At 52.6% G+C, this 24,550-nt stretch overlaps 2 protein-coding genes across 2 annotated transcripts in view; one reads left to right on the top strand and one right to left on the bottom strand.

The window, feature by feature from the left end:
- The window catches only part of DPP7 (dipeptidyl-peptidase 7), a 4,099-nt gene extending 547 nt beyond the window's left edge, over window positions 1-3,552 (top strand). The window contains exons 4-13 of the mRNA XM_008576506.1: window positions 93-256; window positions 743-878; window positions 952-1,033; window positions 1,111-1,277; window positions 1,478-1,538; window positions 1,948-2,066; window positions 2,268-2,424; window positions 2,538-2,602; window positions 2,984-3,054; window positions 3,207-3,552. Coding sequence (XP_008574728.1) covers window positions 93-256; window positions 743-878; window positions 952-1,033; window positions 1,111-1,277; window positions 1,478-1,538; window positions 1,948-2,066; window positions 2,268-2,424; window positions 2,538-2,602; window positions 2,984-3,054; window positions 3,207-3,357 — 1,173 coding nt within the window. The 3' untranslated portion in view covers window positions 3,358-3,552. The remainder of the gene's footprint in view (window positions 1-92; window positions 257-742; window positions 879-951; window positions 1,034-1,110; window positions 1,278-1,477; window positions 1,539-1,947; window positions 2,067-2,267; window positions 2,425-2,537; window positions 2,603-2,983; window positions 3,055-3,206) is intronic.
- A 1,221-nt stretch (window positions 3,553-4,773) lies between these two features.
- Window positions 4,774-24,550, bottom strand: part of MAN1B1 (mannosidase, alpha, class 1B, member 1) — a 23,452-nt gene continuing 3,675 nt past the window's right edge. Inside the window, exons 3-12 of the mRNA XM_008576493.1 lie at window positions 18,537-18,688; window positions 16,208-16,317; window positions 14,745-14,930; window positions 13,818-13,966; window positions 13,335-13,523; window positions 7,395-7,585; window positions 7,042-7,162; window positions 6,297-6,494; window positions 6,088-6,219; window positions 4,774-5,539 (exon numbers count right to left, since the gene is read on the bottom strand). Coding sequence (XP_008574715.1) covers window positions 5,336-5,539; window positions 6,088-6,219; window positions 6,297-6,494; window positions 7,042-7,162; window positions 7,395-7,585; window positions 13,335-13,523; window positions 13,818-13,966; window positions 14,745-14,930; window positions 16,208-16,317; window positions 18,537-18,688 — 1,632 coding nt within the window. The 3' untranslated portion in view covers window positions 4,774-5,335. The remainder of the gene's footprint in view (window positions 5,540-6,087; window positions 6,220-6,296; window positions 6,495-7,041; window positions 7,163-7,394; window positions 7,586-13,334; window positions 13,524-13,817; window positions 13,967-14,744; window positions 14,931-16,207; window positions 16,318-18,536; window positions 18,689-24,550) is intronic.

Here is a 24,550-nt window from a genome sequence, read left to right as displayed (position 1 = left end):
CCCCCCCCGGTTCCTGGACCGTCCTTCGGGGCTGGGTGGGGCCCGGGACCGCGGGAACGGCGGGGTCAGCTGTGCGTCCCTGCCGCCCGCAGCGGTACTACGGGAAGTCACTCCCGTTCGGCCAGCAGTCCACGCAGCGCGGGCACACGGAGCTGCTGACCGTGGAGCAGGCCCTGGCCGACTTCGCTGTGCTGCTGCAGGCGCTGCAGCGGGACCTCGGGGCCGAGGATGCCCCTGCCATCGCCTTTGGTGGGAGGTGGGTCCCTCAGGCAGGCCGAGCTGCTTGCTGTTCTTGGGACAAAGCCCTGCCTGTATCTGGGCCCCCTCACTGGGACGCTTTCAACGTTCCTCGTTGGAGACTTGAAGGAGCGTTGCCTCCTCCAGGAAGCCCTCCTTGCCCTTCCTCTGAGCCAACCCCATGGGCTGGATGGAATGTGCAGGCCACACTAGTGGGAGTCTTGGCTGTGTCCCCAGGGCTGGGCCAGGGTGGGACCTCACCAGATGCCTTTTCCCAGGGAAAGCTGAACCTGCACGGGGCCTAGGGTCAGAATCTGTGGGCCTTGGAAAGTTTGGGTTCCTCTTGTGGCACTCGTGGGCCTCTGAGGGAAAAGAGGAAGTGGGATGTTGGGGGGGGGCAGGACCAGCCCCAAAACCTCAGCCCAGAGGCCAGGGTGGGGCTGCAGCCTGCGCGCGGGCAGCTTCTGGAGCGGGGCCCATGGTCGTAACCCTGTGCCCACACCAGTTATGGGGGGATGCTCAGCGCCTACATGAGGATGAAGTACCCCCAGTTGGTGGCGGGGGCGCTGGCAGCCAGTGCGCCTGTCATCGCAGTGGCAGGCCTGGGCGACTCCTACCAGTTCTTCCGGGATGTCACGGCGGTGAGTGAAGTCCGGGGCCCCTCAGGCTGGTCCAGGTGTGGTGGCTGCAGCAACAACAGTTGGCTTTTTCCAGGACTTTGACCGCCAGGGTCCCAAATGTGCCCAAGGTGTGCGGGAAGCCTTCAGGCAGATCAAGGAGTTGTTCCTACAGGGAGGTGAGGACCTGCCCGCCCTCCCTGCTGCCAGCCCTGCCCCTGCACGCAGCCTGGTAGCCTCCTCTGCCTTCCTGCAGCCTATGACATGGTCAGCCAGGAGTTCGGCACCTGCCAGCCCCTCTCGGGACCAAGAGACCTGACCCAGCTCTTCGTGTTTGCCCGCAACGCCTTCACTGTGCTGGCCATGATGGACTACCCGTACCCCACCAACTTCATGGGGCCCCTTCCTGCCAACCCTGTCAAGGCAAGGCACCCCCGGGGCAGGCGAGGGCCCAGCTCCCCTGGGGTGGTCAGTGCTGGCCTGGCTCGAGGGCTTTGCACCCACTGTGAGGCTGGGGGATGCTCTTCGTGCATCCTCATAGGCTGGCAGCCCTGACCCTCGTTTTGGCAGCAGAGGAGGTTGAGTCAGGCAAGGGGCTGAAGGCTTTGCTGCCCCCACCCCAGGTCGCCTGTGAGCGGCTGCTGGGGGAAGCCCGGAGGATCTCGGGGCTGCGAGCACTGGCAGGTGCGTGCCCCCTCAGCCCTGGAATGAGCAAATGTGGAGACCCCTATGTGTGGGGGGGGCAAGGATCTGCAGTGCTGGCCTGGGCCCCAGGGATGAGTGGGGGTGGGGAGCACGGGCTCCAGCATCCCTGAGGACCCTTTCTGGTACTGCCTGGGGCTGGGCCTGGCTTGGGGGTTGCTGCTCACCAAGGTTTCTGGGGGGTCCCCAGGCAGCATGCCCCACCCACCCCACTAGGAGCAGGAACGTCAGGTGGGCCACTGGGCACCCTCAACGGCTAGGGCTAAGAGCAGAGACCCCATGGATCCTCAAGCAGGTGGCCCAGGCGGGCATTCCCCATGGACCCCCAGACCCCGTGTGACCATTCTGAGGGAACGGGTTGTGGCCTGAATGAGTGGTGCATCCCCTCCAGGACTAGTCTACAACTCCTCGGGCACACAGCACTGCTACGACATCTACCAGCTATACCACAGCTGTGCTGACCCCACTGGCTGTGGCACTGGCCCCGATGCCAAGGCCTGGGACTACCAGGTGTGGGGATGTGGACTGCCGGGGGGGGGGGTATGGGCATGCACCCTGCCCACTTGACCACAGCATGGGATCTGCAGGCCTGCACCGAGATCAACCTGACGTTTGCCAGCAACAATGTGACTGACATTGGGGATGGGGACTGCCGGGGGGGGGGGTATGGGCATGCACCCTGCCCACTTGACCACAGCATGGGATCTGCAGGCCTGCACCGAGATCAACCTGACGTTTGCCAGCAACAATGTGACTGACATGTTCCCAGACCTCCCGTTCACTGATGCCCTCCGCCAGCAGTACTGCATGGACACCTGGGGCGTGTGGCCCCGACAGGACTGGCTGCAGACCAGCTTCTGGGGGAACAGTAAGGATAGGGGCAGGGGCAGTGGGTAGGGTTCTGCTCTCTGCACCCCCTGCCCATGGCTCCAGCACTGGGGGCCGTGCTGGGGCCCTCCCTACCACTTGTGTCCCTTCCAGACCTCAAAGCTGCCAGCAACATCATCTTCTCCAACGGTGATCTCGACCCCTGGGCAGGGGGTGGGGTGAGTCCTGGCCTGGGCAGCTGCTGATCCCCGGGCTGTGTCTGCAGCTTTAACCCCATTAGTTTTTACATGAGACCCTATGCAGGGTTTCCCTAGTTGGTTTGCCAGGATGGCTCCTTTGCAAACCACAGCTGGGTCCTATCATCCGTTTTTGCTCCAACCCCCACTACTTCCTCCTCTCCCCTTCTCAGTTTCTTTCCCTGGTTGCTTATAGTGGACTCACAGCTGGCTCATCCACTTTCGCCTTCCTTTCCAATGGGACCATGTGAGGCTATGCAATGGCCTCAAATTACTGTTTTAACTGCATCTCACAGCTACCTAGAGAGCTGAAGTGGGGCTACTTGTGGCCCAAAGCCTGACAGGAATCCCTTGTAACAACAGATACAGAGGAACCTGAGCACATCCATCGTTGCTGTCACCATCCAGGGGGGAGCACATCACCTAGACCTCAGGTGCAGTGGGAGGTGGCCTTACCTGGCTCCCTCTCTTCCTGAGCCTGGGCCAATGGCTGGATGTGGGCTGGGAGGGGCTGTGAGGCTCACCCTAGGGGCTGGGGCTCTGCCTGCTTGGCTGAGCAGCCCTCCCCTCCGTGCCTGCCCCTCAGAGCATCCCACCCCGAAGACCCTGCATCCGTCATAGAAGCACGCAGGCTGGAGGCCACGCTCATCGGTGAGTGGGTAAAGGCAGCCAGACGTGAGCAGCAGCCAGCACTGCGTGGGGGGCCCAGAGGCCGATGGCGGCCCCTACCCAGCTAGGGTGAGAGGACTCCTGGGAGTGTCCCGGAGAAGATTCCTCATGGAGTGAAGAGCCGTGGCCAGGCTGCCCACCTGCCCTGCACCTGGGTGGACGTCAGGACCCTGAAGCCTGGCCGCGGCCCAGTGTGGGGGCCTCATGCAAGGGAGGCTTTGGTGGCAAAGGGAAGGGGCTGAATAAAGCAGTTTGGCCAAGCAGCCTGTCCCGTCCTGTGGGGGCCACGTGGGGAGGGGAGGGCACCTGCACACACCTCCCGTGACCTCAAGCATGGACTCCGCTCTCAGGCCTGACATTTCAGGGCAAAAGGGAGGGAAAGGCCATTCCCAGGGACCAGCCTCCCCATCCCAGGAAGCAGTCTCTGGTGGCAGCTGCAGCCATGCTGTGCCCGCCCCCCACTGCCTACACTGCTCAGGGGTGTCTCTTTCCACTCACAGCCCATGACCTGCAGCATCCCCACCTCCAGAGCCACAGGACAGTGCTCTGGCCCCTGGGGGGGGATAGCTGCCATCCCCTTGTCCCTCCATACTGGCCACGCCCACAGAGCCCGTTTGTTTGATGGTCTGCGGGGAGATGCTGGACCAACAGCGTCAGCCCCACCCGCAGCCCAGTTTCTGAAGGGCAGCATGGGCCAGAGTTCAGGGGTTGGTGGGGGCATGGCCCACCTCCTCGCTGTAGGGAAGGTGCCAGGATGTCCTTGGTAGAGACGGTCACCACAAGGCTGAGTCATGAGGCCAAGTCACAGCACAGCAGCGTGTGCAATGTAGCCAGCTTCAAGCGCAGCGTGAGAGCAAGCCCCCAGGGTGCCTGTTGTACCCAGGAGGGCATGGGTGGCTATGAAGGGCAGGGAAAGGCATGGGCCATGGCACAGCGGCCCTGAAGCCCCCATGTGCAGGTGGGCCCACATGGCGCTGCCACAGGGAAGGGGGATCTTACAGAAACGGTGAAGTTGAGATCGACTCCTCACACCTGACAAGGGAATGTGGGGCCAGGTTCAATTAAGGTTATCCTGGCCACGGTCCAGGGTCAGCCCTGTGGCAGGGACAAGGAGGACCTTGCCATCCATATTTTGGAGCTCGGGCACCTGAGGCGCAGAAGAGAAGCACAGGCAGATGCTGACTGTGCCTGGCCACTGGGTGCTGCATGACCCCTAAGGGCCCGTGTCCCTTGCCTGTGCACACCCGTCCTCCAGCTTGGCAGGAAGGCGGCCCTTGTGAGACGCAGGAGGAAGAGGACCCTCCCTGCTGGCCCGGGCCCTCCTGACCCCCACGTTGTGACACCTGGTTCCACAGGGGCTGGCGCTGGCCATATCTCTGACTCTCCCGCTACGGGGACTGAACTTTGATGCTTCTCACAGAAGAGCTTCTCCCAGCGCCCACCCGGACTCTCCAACCACAGTGACCCCCGAGTACACACACTGGTTACAGCGAATGGACTTTATCTTGATTGGGGAGAGCCACTCCTTGGGAGTGGGCTGGGAGCAGGGGGAATGTGCCACCCCAGCCCACGGAGCCACTGCAGGGCAGCCAGGAGAGTCCCTGAGTCCAACATGTAAACCTGACAGCCGTGGCCCCAGGGCCGCACTGTCTGGCCACCCCTCGCTCCTCTCTGAACACAGCATGGGCTCTGGGGTTCCAAGTGGTCCCAGGAGGCAGCCAGAGGCCCCGGGACCACTACGAAGCTCCCTGCAGTTGGCCAGTGGGGACATTCGGCTTTGGGAATCGTGAGCCGATTCGAGTTTCACAGGGAAGAAGGCAGAGGCTCCCGGAGGATGGGCTCACCCTGAATCACACACCCCTGATTTTCTTCCCACCTGTTCCTGACAGTGTCCTGATTAGAAGCAGAGACAAGGAGGGCCCAGAGCCGGCCCAGCAGCACGTGCACTCAGTGGCCACCCTGCACCACATTGGCCCTGGGAAAATGCTGAGACCCCACACAGCCACCTCTGTCCACCCAGCAGTCCCCACACCAGGAGCTGTCCCACTAGGCGGGGGTCCAGATGGGCAGGGGGTGAGCCTCAGTGTTGAACACGTAGGTATCCAGGCTGAGCAGGTTCAGGTCATCAGAAAACAGCAGATACAGGTACTTTAGTGTCTCCCCCAGGAAGAAACTCTCCATCTTGTCCCTGGGCTTCGGCTTGTGGGGATCCCGGACATTGTTGATAGAGGAAAAGCCTCCCGAGGGGACCTGCACACAAGCCAAGGCTTGCTGACAGGGATCGGGCACCCCAAAACCCCCACACCCAAGGCCAGCCCTTCCCATCCCCTTCGTGGTGCACACGGCCCCCTGGGCAGGCTAGGGGGTGGAGGGTGCCTCTGTGACGGCCACCCCTAGGTCAGCTATGACTCCACCAGACTCCTGGAAAATGCCAACAACCCTCCTGTGACTGGGACACAAACTGCCTCACAGAGAACCTGGGCCAGGGGCCACCAGGCAGGAATCTCCAGGCCAAAGGGCAGGCACAGGTGACGGAGGCAGCTGAGGTGTCAGGCCCCAGACCACACCAACAGGACGCAGAGAGCCAGGGGCTCGGGCCATGTATGGCTACACCACGGTGGGCAGTGGAGCTGGGCAGGGCGTGACCTTCCCTGACATAGGATCCCTGTTGGTTAGACAGGGTGTCAGGCAGCACCCTGGTCACTGGCACAGCACACATGCCTCACAAATGGCGGGAGGGGGAGCCGCATGTCGGGGCTACAGCTGGGACCCTCCCCAACCCATGGCCGACGGCTCACCCGTGTGAACGTATTGAAGCTCTGCAGGATCTCCCAGCCCCAGTCCTGGTACTTGTGGTCCCCTGTCAGGCGGTACAGGTAGAAAAGGCTCTCCACGGTCTCGGGACGGAGCAAATTGTGCCTGTCCGCCGGCTGGGATGGGACAGAGGCTCAGGACAAGGCCCCTCTCCAGGTACCCTCCACCCATGCTGACCCTGGCCCCAGCGCACCTTGACCTCCACATCCTGGTGGCCCTCCTTGGGATAGAGGTTGAAGTGCACAATCTCGGGACTCAGCCCTGTCTCCATCTGGCGGTTCATCTGGTAGCAGGTCTCCATCAGCTCCTGGGCGAGCTCCATGTGGTCAGCAGGCAGGCCGTGGTGGACACCCAGAGCCAGAGTCCCTGGCAGGAAGCACACGAGGTGGTCCTGGAATCAGAGTGTCTCCTCAGCACTGGATCCCAGACCCACACCGCTCAGCCTGAAGCTGCATGGGGGACTAACACTGGGAGCCAGACATGTTCTCAGCCATCAGCACCCCCAGGAGTGAAGATCACCCCAACTTGTAGCACACCTGGTAACCCACATCATGGCCAGAACGGCAGCACATGATAGCTCACCACAAGCCAAACACTTCCTGCTCCACGTGGGCAGGGTAGAGGCAGGAGGGAGGCTCCCTGGGGACATGCCGACCCCTCTCACCTGCCCCACACTTTTGAGGAACCTGCTGCACATCAGGCACCACAGGGAGGACTGCAATGGGGGGAGCTGGCCTGGGGGGCACATGTCTACCTGCAGGCACATAAGGCCACAGCGTGCTGAGCTTTCATGGGGACAGGCCAGGTCAAGTAGCAAAGGTCACATTCCTTGCCCAGGATTTTGTGATTTTCTCCAACATCCAGAGCCAGGAGGCTTAGAAGCCACGGAAAAAGGGGCGGCCTCCCACAGGCCCAGCACAGCCCACGCACACACTCACCATCTTGGCAACAAAGCGGCCATGGGCAAGCTCCCCAACGAAGGTGAGCTTACTGGGCTCGGAATGCCGCAGCAAGTGTGTTTTCACTCCCTCGATAGCCTCAACATAGTCTTCCAGTAATCTGTGAACACAGCAGGTTGGATCATTAGGGCAAGGCAGGAGCACCCGCCCCCCGGCTGCAGGAACAGGTGCAGGACTGAGCTGGGACCCCCACCAAGGCCGTGATAAGAAGTAAACATATTCCCCGTGGAAAAGCCTAGACCGTGCCTGGCAGAGCTGCTGCTTCCTGACAAAGAACTGGCACAAGTGGAGCTTCGGGAGCCCTGCGTCCAAGGGGCAGGAACAGGGCTCACCGTGTGTCCGTCTTGCCGCCCTGGATCCACTGCTTCAGCAGGTACTCGTAGTAACTGTCGGCCCTGGCGCCCAGGGTGAACACGCCCAGGTGGGTGAACAGGCCGCTGTGTGTGTTGATGAACATTGGCACCAGCCCGTCCTTCTTCCCTGACAGGGAGTGGATGTGCCTTGTCACCTCCTCCACAGCCTCCTGCAGCAGGAAGGGGGACAGCGGCAAAGGGGCTCTCTGTGCTCTGCCTCCTCCTTTCCCTATCCCTGACTTTCTCCCAGCAGAGGAGACGGTGCTCCGGCTCCTGGCCTGCAGCATTCCCAGCCCATACCACTCACTGCCAGAACGACATGCTCAGACGCCATGGGCCCTGACAACCAGGCAGACCTTGTCCTCTGGATGGCTTTCAGCGTCAATTCGATAGCACATGTCTGATGATCATACCCATCACCCTCATGACCACCAGCTGAGGCCTGGCCCTCAGCTCCTACGCCTGGAGGGGCGGCAGGCACGTCTGCTTTCTGAGCCAGCAATGCTGAAGACATCAGATCCCCAGCTCCTTGCCCTCTTGGTGAACTCCTGTTCATCCATCAAGACCCAACCAACCTCAGCTCCTCTGAACTCATGGGTGTGATGCAGCAGCATGAGGTGCCCTGTCCTCCTACAGTTCAAGCACGTGTTACCTGAATGCTTAGGACCATACATGGTGAGGATTTTCCTGGCCTCTACTCAGCACACACCCAAACCAACTGTAAGTTCCTCCGAGGCTGGCTTATTTCTCCCTGTTTATCTGCAGCAACCACACAGGCCCAGGTGACATGCGGGCATTTGTGCATGTCTCAGGGACACGTGGCGGAAATTCCCTCTGTGTGTCTGTGAGGCAACCGCACACAGTGCATTTCACTTCGCACCAGCAGAAGGGCACATGTCTCTCCAAAGAGGCGCATGTCCTGTTCACCCTTAAGAACAGGCACTCGGACACAAGGGTAAAGGCACAAGCAGCAGAAGCAAAAACGAAACCAGCTGCACTTCACGAAAAGGAGAGAGACGACCCACAAAATGGAAATAACATTTGCAGACCACATATCTGATCTGGGGTTGACACACAGAATAAATAAAGCACCCCTACAGTTCAACAGAACAAGCCGATTAAAAATCTGCCAAGGACATGAAGAGACATTTCTCCAGAGAAGACATACAGATGGCTGACGAGCCCCTGAAAAGACGTTCAACACCCTGTCAGGAAATGCACGTCAAAACCACAGTGAGACACACCTCACTGCCATTAGGATGGCTGCTACCAATAAACACACGATAACCAGGGTTGGGGAGGGTGCCCTGAGGGTGGGAGTGCAGAACGGTGCAGCCACTGTGAAAACCTGATGGTGGCTCCTCTAAACAGCAAACGCTGAATTACCACGTTATCCAGCAGGTCTACCTCTGGGCACATTCCTAAAAGAATCTCATGCAGAGACTCAAATAGATATCTGCACACCCACGTTTAGTGCAGCATCATTCACAATAGCCAGAAGAGGGAACCCCACCGTCCACTGACAGGGAAATGGACAGACTAAATGTGGTCCATCCACACCGTGGAGCACTCAGCCCTGAGGAAGAAGGAAGTTCTGACACGTACTGCAACACACACGGAGCTTGAGGACGTCATGCCGAGTGAAACGAGCCAGATACTGGAGGACAAACACTGTGATTCCACTCACATGAAGTAAAATTAGCACAGTCAAATTCACAGGGACAGAGAGCAGCGTGGTGTCAGCCAGGGGCTGGAGGAGGCTGGGGATGGACAGAGGGTTTCTGTTTTAGGAAGAACAAGTTCTGGATCTGGATGGTGGTGGTGGCTGCACGTCAATGTGAACACATTTAATGCCACAGAACTACACACTTAAAAATTATGGAAATGATAAATCTGACGTTATGTGTGTTTTACTACAACTAAAAAATCTTTTAAACAATGTTGGTGAAGGACTTCCGGATTTGAAAATTCTTTACACTCATTTTATTAATAAATATTGATACTGGAAAGAAAAAACAAAAACAAACACTGGCCAAGTTTGTATTCCCAATCTGCCTCAAAACTCCGTGATCTTGAACAAATCCCTTACCATCTCTGTGCCTCAGTCTCCCCATCTGTCAAATGGGGAGAGCAACGGTATAATTGCTACATGGACAAAATGAGCGGTACCTGGTAGAGAATGGTTTAAATGTGAGTGCCAGTGGGAAAGGCACATGCACGCGCCCGTCAGGCAGAGGGCACGGAGGAGTCAGCTGGAGCACTAAGTGCACCCGCGCCGAGCGCCGAGCGCGAGCATGAGCAGGGTGGGAGGCGGATGAGTGCCAGCCGGAGTGGGGCAGGAGGTACAAAAGTTCCAGTCCAGGCAGTGAGACAAACCTGGAGTTGCCGAACCCTGCACAGCAAGCGTCCTCTTCACACACGCACGGTGGTGGTCTGGAGTGTGTGTGGAAGGGTGAAACACTGGCACCAAAATGGCCTCTTTTGAACAGGAGGGCACTGGGGCCCTGCAGGACTGCCTGCAGAACCTCTCAGAGCACTGTGATGGACACTGAAGGCAGTCAGACTCCATGCGCAACCCCAGGTTTGGATTTAAATGCTGGGATCAAACATGGTATCAGCTCCAGGAGGACCCTGTGGCAGACCCCATTCACGCCAATCACACATGGCATCTGTGTGTGGGCAGCGCCGCTCCTAGCAATTCACCAGGGACAAACTCCCTCACAAGAGGTTGTCGGGCAGCAGCTCCACACGACGAGGACGGTGAAGTTGACTGAGATTTCACCAGCACAGAGCTGCCTGTGAAAACTCCAGCACCTCAACACATCAGACACCATACTGTCATTACGGAGCAAGGCCTCCGTGCACTGACACGAGGGAGGGTCCAGGACATTTGGCCAAGTGGAAACACGCCAGCTCTACACACCCTGCTGATGGCTCACCCGAGGAGGTAAGGACAGGGTCTATCACCAGCAGTGGCAAACTGAATGGGCGGGACCAGGGTGGAACCAGCTTTCTAGTCAATGCCTTTCTTGCCTGAGACGTTCACGCCCAAGCGTCTCTTATCAATGAGGACACAAAATTCTTCAGGAAAAGCAAGATAATGAAAAATCTGGGGTCATCAAGCACACGATTTAAGTACAAGCAAAACTGTACTTGCTTACAATTACCAAAATCAGAAATGTAAGTGGGGACATTACCACTGGTGGTACAGAAATAAACAAGATTATAAAAATACCATGTACACCAACAAATAGGCTAAACTAGACGAAATGAACAAAGTCACAAAACTTGCCAAGACTGAGTCATGACGAAATACCAATTCTGAATCGACCTACTCTAGGAAGCGGACTACATTGGTAATAAAACGTCCCAATGAAGCAAAACCCTGGGCCTGATGGTTCCATGGTGAATTCTACCAACAGTACTTCCCAAACTTCCAAAAAATTTGAAGAGGAAGGAACACTTCCTACCTCATTCTATGAAGCCAGCATTACCCTGGTACCAAATCCAGACAAAGATACCACAAGAAAGAAAACTGCAAACCAACATGCCTCATGAAATCCTCAACAAAATACTAGCAAACCAAATCCAGCAGCATATTAACAGGACTATACACCATGATCAAGCGAGATTTATACCTAGAATCCAAGATTCTAGTTCAACATACAAAAATCAATCAAACACTAACAGAATTAAGGGAAAAACCACACAATCATCACAACTGATAAAAAGTATTTGACAAAAATCAGCTCCCCTTCATGATAAAAACTCTCAACAAACTAGGAATTAAAGGGAACCACCTCAACATGATAAAAGCCATATATGAAAACCACACTGAATATCATAAACAACAAAACAAAATACCTGGGAATTAAACAAAGAAGTGTAAGAATTGTATAATGAACACTACAAAACATTGCTGAATGAAGTTAAAGACACAAATAAAGGAAAATACATCTCATGTTCACGGACCGGAAGACAATGTTTCTAAGATATCCACAGCCTGACGGAGGCAAGGCCAAAAATAAAAAGATGCCCAAACTCTCCAAAGTGATCTGCAAGTCAGTACAATCCTTATCAAAATCCCAGTGACATTTTTCACGGAACAGAAAAGCCCATCCTAAAATTCATATGGAACCTCAAGGAACCCCAAATAGCTAAAACTAGGGCCGGCCCGGTGGTGCACTGCTACAGTGCGCCGCTTGGGAAGCGCGGCGGCGCTCCCGCCGAGGGTTCGGATCCCACATACAGACCGGCCGCTCACTGGCTGAGCGAGGTGCGGGCGCAACACCGAGGGCTGCGATCCCGTAGCCGGTCCCGGTCCGGTACGGGCGCGACACTGAGGGTTGCGATCCGTTGCCGGTCACGAAAAAAGACAAAAAGGAAAAAAAAAAACAAATAGCTAAAACTATTTTGAAGAGGATGAAGAAATTGAAGGATTCACACTTCCTGGTGTCAAATCTTACTATAAAGCATGGCACTGGCATAAACACAGACATACAGACCAATGGAACAGAACAGGGAGCCCAGAAAGAAACCCGTGCACATATGGTCAAATATTTTTACCAGAGTACCAAGACCATTCAATGGGAAAAGGACAGTCTTTTGAACAAATGGTTCTGAACAGTCACATGCAAAAGAATGAAATTCAACTCTTACCTAACACCATATACAAAAACTAATTCAAAGTGATTCAAAGGCTTAAATATGAGACCTAAAACAATACAACTGTTAGAAGAAACTATAGGGCGAAAGATTTGCAACTCTGGATTTGGCAGTGATTTCTTGCATATGACACCAAAGGCACAAGCAACAAAAGAAAAAATTGACAAACTGGCCTGCACGAAAATTTTTAAATTGTACATCAAAAGACCGACCAACAGTGTGAAAAGGCAGCCCAGAGAACAAGAGAAACACTCACAGGCCATACATCTGATAAAGGGTTAACATCCAGAATATACACGAAAATCCTAAAACTCAACAAGAAACAAATAAGCCAATTCAAAAATGGGCCAAGGACTTGAACAGACATTTCTCCAGAGAAGATACACAGATGGCTGACGAGCACATGAAAAGACGCTCCACGTCACTAACAGGGAAATGCAAATCAAAACCACACCCACTAGGACGGCTACTATCAAAAAATCCAGAAAACAACCAGTGTTGGCGAGGATGTGGAGAAACTGGAACCTCCAATTGTTGGCAGGAATGTGAAACAGTGAAGCTGCTGGGGAAAACAGTATGACGGTTCCTCAGAAAATTAAACATGGAATTACCACATGATCCGGCAATTCTACTTCTGAGTGTTTACCCCAAAGGAATAAAAGCAGGGTCTCAAACAGCTGTCTGTACACCCATGTTCACAGCGGCCTATTCGCAATTACTAAAATGCAGCTGTGCAACCCAAGGATCCATCGATGGCTGAATGGATAAGGAAAATGTGGTATACAGACACAGGGGACAATCACTCAGCCTTAAAAAGGAAATGCTGTGATATGCCACAGCACGGATGAAACGTGAAGCTATGCTTAGTGAAATAAGCCAGTCATGAAAGGACAGATACTACATTGTTCTACTTACCTGAGGGGACTAGTACAGGCAAATGAACAGAAAGTAGAATGGTGGCTGCAGGAGCCGGGGGAAAGTGGGGAAGGGGACTTGTGGTGCACCTGTAGTCTCCATTTTACAAGATGAACACAGTTCTGGAGATGGATGGTGCTGATGGCCGTAGGACATTATGAATGTACTTAATACCACTGAACTACACAGATGAAAACAGATAAAAGGGTACATCTGAGGTGCGTTTTATGATTTAAAAAGTGGAGAGAGAGAGAAGCACGCGCACACGGCACCTGCTGCGAGGAGGAGAGTTTGGCTCCAGTGGGAAGCCGCGTCCAACTGGAAACCCGGCCCTCCTACCTGAAACTTCTTAACTCCTGTGAGACGCGAGAGCTCCCGGAACTCCAGCTGAATGCTTGTCACCTCGGCCACCGAGCTGTCCGAGGTCCAGCGGGGCGGGTGGGCCACTCCCGTGCCTATGTTCACATCGGAGTATGGGATCTTGGAGGGCGTGTTGAAGGCAGGCATTAGCCGATTTCCAAAATCTTCCTAGTACGAGAGCACAGCAGGGAATCAACATTTCAGGCCACACAGAGGCCTCCTCTACATTCCACACTAAGGCACTGTGAGTTTTCATTGCACTGAGTGGGAGACACGCACTTAATGACTCTCCAATGCCCACAACACAGCAGCAAAAAGAAGCTGGGGTCAACAGCGTGGAGAACTGGACATCAGCTCCCACAAAGCCTTTGGTTAAAGGCACAACTGCGTGAATGCTCATCCCGCATCAACCCGAAGGGGCGTGTACCCTCAGGGGTGAGTGCCTGAGCCAGGAGAACTCACAGCTTTCCTCAGGAAGAGGCTGTCCCCGGACAGATGGTAGGCACTCAGAAGCCCCCCGAGGATCCGGATTGTGCTCTCAAACAGGTTAACATCCACGTCTTTCTGAAAGTGTAACTTCTTTGACACCCAGTTTCTGGCTTCCTCAAACTCTATAATATAAAACAGTAAAGGACGCAGGAATAAAAGAATGGCTCTATCATTCTCCTAGGACCTACCAACCTTCGAGATGTTCTGGAGTGTGCTGTGCTCATGCAGGGTTTCAATGTCACCTCCTATGTCAAGGGGCTAAACCTTGAGGTCAACACATGCAGATGAAACAGAGCCAGCAGTGCAGCCGTGCGAGCACAGATGCTCCACAGTCAGAGGCTGTGACACAGAAGACCACGACAGTAATTTACCGCTGGTCTCCCACCTACTCAGAAAAAACTAACCAAATGTTTAAACTATCAATTTAGAAATGACTAAAGAAAGGTCAATGGTTCAGAACCCCATACTGGCCAGCAACAAAAAAAAAAAAAAAAAGAAATGACTAAAGACACATACTCCCAATTTAAACCAAATATGTGTGGTCTAAAAAGGGCATGATGGAGATTCGGAGCCAGGACGGGTCCACAGCACACCTCGAGTTACCCCGCCCAAGTCCCCCACTGCAACAGAAACACAGACTGGAAACACCCCTTGGATGCCTCCAGAGTGACTCACAGCTCTCACAGGGGTCAGGGGACAGCTACGCTCAGTGCACCCTGGGAGCCTGGACTCCAGAGCAACAGGGACCCACCGCACCGGACCAGTCCACTCCCGCACTCAGAGGGCAAACCCCCCTCGGGTGGACACGGCAGCGCCCACACTGTGCGCAGCCTCACACACTGCTTCAGCCCACGTGTCACGCAGGGAGGACCTGCCCACACTCTGAAGATGAGACAATACCTTTTTTCAGACCCAAAATCCACATGGTGTCCAGGGCATCAATCAGAGTGAGGCCAAGGCCGAACCACTCGCCGAAGGACCTGGACACGGGCTTCAGCTCGTCGTGGCCCCAGGCGAACTTGCGGTATCCTTTCCATGCGTGGAGGAAAATGTCAATCACCCCCTTCTGGCGGAAGTTTGGGGGCACTACAAGAAGCAAGAGAGCACAGGGTGTGGGTGCCATGGTCCTGGTGACTGGGCAGGGTCCCTCTGTGACCCCTGTAAGTAAAGCTGACAGTGGGAGGGGGTGGGGGGAGGGACACTGGCTGGTGCCATGGGTAGAATAAAGGGGGTGGGAAGGGCAGCAGTGGAGCGCAGGGAAGGTTGGGGGCACAGAAGCCACAGTGGGAATTGTGGGGAGCACACGCCGGTCAAGGGCCGTCCCCACGGGCCACACACGACAACCCCTGGTCCCCGACCACCTGCCTGGGGCCCAGGCAGGCACTGTCCCTCTCGGGCCTTGGATGCCTCTGGTCTAAGGGAACGGGGGCAGCACTCCCACAGGCCACAGGGGCAGCGCAGCGAGCCAAGGCCTTCGAAGCAGCAGGCAAGTGCTGCAGCGTGTCCTGTTGCTGCTGTGGGAGATTTGGATTTAGAAATATGAAATGCTGACTGGTGCAGAGACTGTGGCAAGAACATCCGAAACTCACCAATAGTAACACTCTGCCACGTCAGGCTCAGGCGTTTAACCAGGAAATGACATGGTGCAGATACACCAAAGTCCCCTCTGTAGCCCTTTCCAGAGGCGCCCTCATCTCACATTTGGGGAGTTCTCTTTTCCCGTGTTGGACAGGACCACACACAGCACACAATCTCACGTGTGGATCTTATTGCACAGGGTTCGCGACGTGTCCCTCACAGCCCAGGGGCCGCGAGTCCCGGCAAAACAATCAGAGCAGGGCCTCATGTGTGGGCTCCAGACTCAGCAGCCTGGCCTGAGTCTCAACTCACAATGCAAACAGCCCTGGCAGTGACTGACCTAAGCCTCAGTTTTCTTGTCTGCAGGATGGGGACGTGAAGGCACTCACTGCCTCCGAGCCAACACACACAAAGCTTAGCGAAAGGCCAGCGCCTTGTGGGCCTCAACAAATGGTACTGAGAGCCAAGTGACCCACTGAGGTGCCAAGGATCCATGAGGCCCAGAGGTGACAGGACACACCAAGGGCCACTATGTCTCCACCCACCCCACAGTGCAACCTGCCCACATGTGCACCTTCTGCTAAGTTCTCAGACACGGGGACACCCAGCCATCAAGAGGCCACACGCTATCACCAAGGTTGCACAGAATGAGTGAGCCTGAGCACTTGTGACAGCACGTGGGGTCCAGGACAAGCTGCAGCCACAGGCCAACCAGGAGGGCTGCACGCCATGGCCTTGACTTGGTGCACCTCTCTCTTGGTCAGAATGCCCAAGTGAAGCCTCACCTGTTTGGTTCCGAGTCCTGGCTGCCAGCGAGGAAGGCTTGGTGGGGGCTTCTGCTTTTCTTGAAGGGAGTTCACTGCCCTGCTCAGGCTCAATCATTGCCCCCCTCCAGCTGCAGGAAGGGAAGGAAGCGCAATCAACCAGTGCCACAAACAGCTCCTTGCCTGCTGGCCCCTGAGCTAGACACCTACGGAGAAAACAGGCCCTGCACCCACAGGCGCATCTCCCTGCAGCATGCACACAGGCTGCTGAGCGGAAGGGAACCAACAGAGTTCAGAACTGAAGCCCACTGAAGTCAGGATCAGGGTACCGTGCCAGGCTGGGGCAGTCAGGGCAGTGCTGGGATGTGGAGAACAAAGCCAGGGATGGTCTGGAAAGGGGAGCTGCCTGAGGTCAGAGACTGAGGCGTGGGGTGTCTGTGAGGCCAGTGGGGAATCATGAGAAACCGTGCTGCAGAGGGAAGCAGCGGCCAGAGGCTGAGGACCTCTAAGGTAGATGGCCGAATGACTTACGACCAAACTGGGGCACTAGTGAAAGTGAGATAAACTTAGGACACGTGGATGGCCACATAGGCTGGGACTGTCCTTATACACGGGACACATGGCCACCCCGAACTTCCCTGTCTATAGTCGGCAGATCACAAAAGGGGCAGAGGGTCTTCCACACAACCTCCTAATGGTGGCTGGACCCAAAATTCTCTTTAAGGACCGACCCATGATGAGTCTGCCTCAGGTTTAGCTAAATGCCTCGTTTTTGTTTTTTTTTGTGACCGGTAAGGGGATCGCAACCCTTGGCTTGGTGTCGCCCGCACCACGCTCAGCCATGTGAGTGCACCGGCCATCCCTATATAGGATCCGAACCCGCGGCGTGAGCACTGCTGCGCTCCCAGCGCCGCACTCTCCCGAGTGAGCCACGGGATCGGCCCTAGCTAAATGCCTCTTGAATGCACAAGTGGCTCACATCTTGGGAAGACAAGTGCAGTATATTCACAAGCTGAATTCAAATGCTCTTACTCTGAGAGTAAAGCCTCCTTCACTCATGCAGACATTAACAAGAGCTCCCAAGGGCTGTATTTGTTCTCTTGGGTGAACACATCCACGCCTGTTCCTGTCTTGTACTCATAAGTTTAGGACCCCCAATCCCATTTCCCCGCAGCCCATCTCTCCAGGCTGAGAGCGCCTCAGACCTTACTGCAGGGCAGCACCTTGCCTGGCCGCTGCCTGTATTCCTCACTGTTTAGGCACAGAGCTCAGGGCAGACTTACTATCACTGTGCCAGGGGAGGGTGAGAGGGCACCTGCCGGGAGTCCCCCTGCCCTGGACTTAACTACATCAACAATGTTTTTAAAAGTGAATCGTCGAACAGGAACTGAGGGTGAATCCCCTCCAGCGTCAAGGCTTCATCAGGATCCTGGGACCTGGACGCTGAACAGGCAGGAGACAGTGTCCTGGGAGCCTGGCACACAGAAAGCCCCCTCTCACTCTGCTGATGGCCTGACGGGGGGGTTCAGGAAAGGGGAAAGGCTGGACAGCCAGCCGTCTGCCTCCACGGCTGTTATTGCAGGAGGGAAGGCCTGAGCCCTGCTCCCCATCCTCAGACCCTCCCCTCCCGCACCCCCACCCACACACGCCCCTCATAGGCATTAAAAATGGCCCTGCCCCAGGACATCACTGCATATCATGAGTGGGGTCATCCACCTAATTTGGCTCTAACCTCCACTTTTAAAAATTTGATTTTGGGGGCCGGCCCGTGGCTCACTCGGGAGAGTGCGGTGCTGATAACACCAAGGCCCCGGGTTCGGATCCCATATAGGGATGGCCGGTTCGCTCACTGGCTGAGTGTGGTGCTGACAACACCAAGTCAAGGGTTAAGATCCCCTTACCGGTCATCTTTAAAAAAAAAAAAAATTTGATTTTGGGCCGGCCTGTGGCTCACTTGGGAGAGTGCGGTGCTGATAACACCAAGGCTGCAGGTTCCGATCTCTATATAGGGATGGCCCGTGGCTCACTCGGGAGAGTGCGGTGCTAATAACACCAAGGCCCCGGGTTCGGATCCCATATAGGGATGGCCGGTTCGCTCACTGGCTGAGTGTGGTGCTGACAACACCAAGTCAAGGGTTAAGATCCCCTTACCGGTCATCTTTTTAAAAAATAAATAAATAAAATAAAAAATGATTCTGAAATCAATTGTTAATGAAGACAGGTTACAGACAGGTGCTGTCTGTTTCACATGGAAAACATATTTCAGACATACTGCTGGTTCTTGTGAGCTGCTTTCGGAACACAGAAAAACACCCATTCACATTCAGCCCTATCCCGATGCCCTTCGTACCTGATGACCGTCCTCTGTGTGTTTTCCTCCTGGTGTGGGTCTCCAGGGGCTTCCCTCTTCTTAGCATCCCCCTGGGTATCATCTTTCCAGTCTTTACCGGGGGCTCTAATCTGCAGGTTGGGTGGTCCCCGTCGGAAATGCTTTCGAGGCTTCTGGACAAAAATCAGAGTCACACATGAAAATAACTCAATAGCCTGCGAACTGCTCTTTATTATGCCTCTGGGACACTCCCTGGTGTGCAGACTGTGCACCACGCAGTGCTGCGGACAGGCTGTGTGGTGCTCACCCTCACTTTCAAACCGGACGTGCAGACCTGGGACACGAGCTCCCCACAAGCTATAGGGACACCGGCAGCTGGCTAGCACAGCCCTGGACAAAGGCACTACACCGCTGTGGAATATTTCAAAGCTGTCATAGATCCTAGAGGGTTAACAAGAGAGGCTGGAACAAAGACCCTAGGGATGGGAGCCAGGAAGAACAACAGTTCCAGGCCTGCTCCCCAAACATCCTGCTCTTCATCCTCACAGACGAGTGTAAGAAACCACGTCCTCATGACCAAGACTAAGAGACTGAGACGACACAGAATTGGGCTCCTCCTTGTTGAGGTCATCACCCCTCACACCTGAGGGGCCCTGTCCACAGTCTGACACGGGCCTTATGTGCAGGCACAGGGTCCCGTCCTCTGCCTCTTCCCTACATACATGGCATCATAGGAGAAGTACAGCTCTGTAATGCTGTACCTTCTCCTTTGCTGATGAGTCTTAATGCCCTGCACATTAGTTTAGAGGCTAATTCATTCTTTTCTATGGCTGCAGTTTTCCGTAGCATTAACAAACCATGATTCTGTACACACTTCCTTACTGATGGATATTTAGACTTTTTTTTTTTTTTTTGGTGGCTGCTGGTACAGGGATCTGTAGACTTTTTCCAATGTCCTTTTTTGTTTTTGGTGGGTGGCTGGTATGGGGATCCAAAGCCTTGACCCTGTGTTATCAGCACTGTGCTCTAACCAAGTGTGCTAACCGGCCAGCCCCTTTTTTAAAAGAAAATAATGTTTAGTAAAAAACTATGCAACTATTTTTTAAAAATCTGGTTCATATCTAGTGATCTAAAAGGATGTCTACTATGTGTTGTAAGGAAATAAAGCAAAGAGCAGAGTACTGAGGACAGCGGTGTCCTATTTTTTTTTATACATAACCCCAAACTCCTTCTCTGTGAAATGATTTCAAGCGGCTGTTAACAGGGCCACCTCAAAGGTCTGGGTTCAAATGGGGAGTGAGACCTGATCTTTCCCACTGTACAGTATTGTACTGTTTCACTTGTTAATAAGAATGTACTTTATAACTAAAACAAAATGAAAGTAGGGAAAATATGAAGCAACATTCTTTCATATACATTTTTATGCTTATATGAAAATAATTCTTTACAAAAGGTACCAAGAGGGAGAAAATGCTTTGGTGAAATGCACGTTTGTTTAAAATTCATCAACTTATTTTCCCAGCAACACAACGTAAGACCTAATTACTCAGCACCCTAATCCACATGTAACATTAGCACTCTTTCTCATGTCTGCTTGTAGAAATTTTGATTCCTATTTGACTATTAGATAGGGTTTTTAGGTAATGCATGTATGGGACAAAAGTCCTTGGATAGGAGGCAAGAGCCTACAGCTAGGGGGCAAGAGCCCACCGAACCAATTCTAATCACTTTTTAGGTAAGGGATTATATACACTGATTGATTTTTTGGTTTTTTGGGTTTTTTTTAGGATGACTGGTAAAGGGATCTTAACCCTTGACTTGGTGTTGTCAGCACCACTCTCACCCAGTGAGCGAACCGGCCATCCCTATGTGGGATCCGAACCCATGGCCTTGGCGTTATCAGCACCGCACTCTCCCAAGTGAGCTAATCGGCCACCCTATATAGAGATCCGAACCCATGGCCTTGGTGTTATCAGCACCACTCTCTCCCACGAGAGCCACGGGCCGGCCCAACACTGATTGTTAATATAATGGGTTCACTGGAAGATTTTGTGAGAAGGAAACTCACACAGGTTTAAACCCTTTAATGTGAACAAGAGAACTGAAACTAAACAGGGATTGTTCTGAGGGCAACAACCCTTAATACAAACAAAGCTTAACTGATGAGAAAATATGTGAGTTAAGATTTCCAAGGACATTCTGCTAGATTAGTTAGTACGTGGGGGATTTTCCCACATTTTGCTTTAAGCAGTTTCTTTGAGTTTCTCAAGAAGTCAGGCACTTTAATGACTGCCTTATTGTTTCTTTAGCATGTCACCTGGCTTAGATTTATGACTCTTTTGATGTTATATTGTTTACACTATTTTGAACCATGCATGCTTGGATGAAGATTGTTACATAGCCCACTTCTTCATGTTCTTACTATGGTTGATTAACTATCTGTTCTTTTCCTGTAATTTCCTTTTTTATTTTTTGATTTATTTATTTTTTTTAAAAGATGACCGGTAAGGGGATCTTAACCCTTGACTTGGTGTTGTCAGCACCATGCTCACCCAATGAGCTAACCGGCCATTCCTATATGGGATCCGAACCCACGGCCTTGGTGTTATCAGCACCGCACTCTCCCGAGTGAGCCACGGGCCGGCCCTCCTTGTCTTTTTAATAAAAACTGAAACAAAACCGACTCAGGGCTGTACCCAGTTTCTCCTTCTAACAGAGGAGTTGCTGAGGTGCAGTCCCTTTGGGCTTCTCAGCACATTCGTGTTGCTTTGAGTAATCTTTTTGCATCTCTGTTACACAGAAAGAGATGTAACATCTGCTGATGGGCTAAAAGAAAAAAAAAAAGTTAAATTACACTGTCTATAAAAGACTCACTTTAGGGGCCGGCCCGTGGCTCACTCGGTAGAGTGCGGTGCTGATAACACCAAGGCCACGGGTGCGGATCCCATATAGGGATGGCCGGTTCGCTCACTGGCTGAGTGTGGTGCTGACAACACCAAGTCAAGGGTTAAGATCCCCTTACCGGTCATCTTTAAAAAAAAATAAATAAATAAAAGACTTACTTTAGATCCAGAAACAAAATAGGAAAAAAAAGAAGGATAGAAGTCATTCCATGCAAATAGCAACCAAAAGAAAGATGTGCAGCTGTATTACTATCAGTCAAAAGACTTCAAATCAAAAAAGGTTAGAAGGTACAAAGGACTGTATTGAATAAAGGATCAATTCACCAAGTAGATATAATAATCATATACATATACATGCCCACCAATGGACCCCAAAATATATTAAAAAATGGACAGAATTGAAGGGAGATACGGACAGTTCTACAGTAACTTGAAGACTTCAATACCCCACTTTCAAAAATGGATGAAAACCAAACAGAGATCAGTAAGGAAAAAGAGGACTTGAACAGCACTATAAACCAATCAGCTCTAACACACATACGGAGCTCTCCACCTGGTGAGAACACAGTACACAAGCTTCTCTAAGTGCACAGGTGTTCAGCCTTTACAAAGGTATAGCCATCCATCTTTCCCTTCATGGCTTCTCAGCTTTGTATCTCCCTCCACCAAGATTGTTAGATACTATCCAGTGTTCCCTGATATACTTTTCCAATTTCTTATATTTGGCTCTTTGTGGTGTTTATTTTTGTGTCTGTTGCATGCTACAGATCTACCTTATTTTTTCCCAAATAGACAGCCAACTGTCCCAGTACCGGTTACTGAGGAGTCTACCCTTTTCCCACAATCCGGAAGGCCACACACTAAGCCCTGTGAGTTCCTTATCTCTTTCTAGACCCTTCATTCAGTTCTGTCATGTACCGGTCTAGACTTGAATCACCACCACATGTTTAGTGATCATGGTTTTATGATATTGTAGGGAAATTTGAGTTTTCTTACCCCGACATTTTCCATATGAATTTTAGAATAATCTCTTCAAATGTCATTTAAAAATAGAAGAGTGGTAGGGAAACAGGCCAGCGGGTATGGCTGGTCCCTGTGATGTGGCTACAGGGCCAAGAGGAAATGGCTCTCCCAACTTGCTATTACAGCAGCTGTGGTTGGGCCCATCCTGACAGCTGGGCACTGGCAGACAACACAGGAAGCTGGTGACCCCATCCATTAGCACAAGTGGGAACTGACAGCAGTTCTCCCAAGCCCTGGATCCAGGACACACCACTGCAAACTCATTCTAGCATCCTAACATCTCAAATAGATAGAAGGTTGATGTTGTACCTTCCTGTCTGTGGTTAGAAATTCACTTTAAAAATTTTGGTGGGGGCCGGCCCGGTGGCGCACTGCTACAGTGCACCGCTTGGGAAGCGCGGAAGCGCTCCCGCCGAGGGTTCGGATCCCACATACAGCTCACTGGCTGAGCGAGGTGTGGGGGCAACACCGAGAGTTGCGATCCCGTTGCCGGTCCCGGTCCGGTACGGGCGTGACACTGAGGGTTGCGATCCGTTGCCGGACACGAAAAAAGACAAAAAAAAAAAAATAGAAGTTGGAATTCTGATGGGGATTTGAACAGAGTTAATTCAGAAAGAATTTATATCTTTGTAGTAAAAAACACAGTATGTGCAGTCACTTACGTCTTTTTGAATGTCTTCTGAGTCTGGTAGTTTTCTTCATACAGATCTTGTACATTTCAGTACCAGGATTATTCATATGAACTTGGTGGTATCATGAAGGAGATCTCTTTTCAATGATATTTTATGATTGGTTATTGCTGATATATAGCAAACTTCTCTGAAACTCTAATTTCTAAGCCTAACAGTCATGAGAGGCATGCGTGGTGAATGATGAAATCTCCTAACTCATTAAACATTTGTACAAATGATAAAGACATGAAATTCCTAAAAATGAATAATCAAAGGACATGGACAATTTACAAAAGGGGAAAGTTCATGTGACTTCATACCTTGAAGATGGCCAACTTCTAGGTGGAAACAGAAAAGTGCGGGAAAAGCAAACTCCATCTTTTGACTATCACACTGGAAAACCCCTTCAGCATTGACAGTGCCCAGTGCTGGCAGGACACTGCTGAGCCAATGCTCCTGCACTGCAGGCAGGGACAAGCTCTGAAGCTATTTAAATCAGCACTACTGATCACAAGACTTCCAAATATTCTCCATCTTTGACCCAATAATGGTTTACGTACAAAGGAAGTAATTACAGCACTATTTATAAATGAAGATGATATCCTCAACAGAGAAACGATCTAACAAATTGCAGTGTATCAATGCAACGGAAGATGGACCCATAAAAATTTATAAGAAAGGTAATATTCTCATAACATGAACGAAAAAAGCACAGTACAAGTCCACACAGACACTAAGCCCTCAGTTATTTAGACATATGTGTACCCAAATGAAATTAGTAAAAAAAACACACCGAGTATTTCAATACCTGGGTAGAGTGGTAATGAGTGGTTGTTTTTCCCCACTGTACCTTTCTGAACGTCCCAATTTTCTCTTCTAAGCACCTATAACATGTGAATCAGTCAAAAAAAACCAAACAGTAACAGAGAAGGGTCTGGCGAAAACAAAGCTCCATCCCTGATGAGGCCTCCCAGCGAGTGAAGTGTGAGCAGGAGAGGAGCTTCCCACAGCTCCCAGAGGGCAGTGTGGCCCCGAGTCCACCCAAGAGAAACATGCAGAATATGCACCACACACCAGACACTGGCGTATGGGACACTTACAAGCAACAGAAACACATCTTTCAATGAGAGAAATGCTACAACCTGCTTTCACAGAGTTATGAGATTCTATGTGCAAAAGAGAAGCCCAAAGGGGCCGGCCCGGTGGCGCACTGCTACAGTGCGCTGCTTGGGAAGCACGGTGGTGCTCCCGCCAAGGGTTCGGATCCCACATACAGACCGGCCGCTCGCTGGCTGAGCGAGGTGCGGGAGCAACACCGAGGGTTGCGATCCCGTTGCCGGTCCCCGGTCCGGTACGGGCGCGACACTGAGGGTTGCGATCCGTTGCCAGACACGAAAAAAGACAAAAAAAAAAAAAAAAAAAAAAAAAAACAAAAAAA

This window comes from Galeopterus variegatus, unplaced genomic scaffold (assembly GCF_000696425.1).
Source record: "Galeopterus variegatus unplaced genomic scaffold, G_variegatus-3.0.2 Scaffold1360, whole genome shotgun sequence".
Taxonomy (NCBI): Eukaryota; Metazoa; Chordata; class Mammalia; order Dermoptera; family Cynocephalidae; genus Galeopterus; species Galeopterus variegatus.
This window is presented reverse-complemented; position numbering and strand designations above follow the sequence as displayed.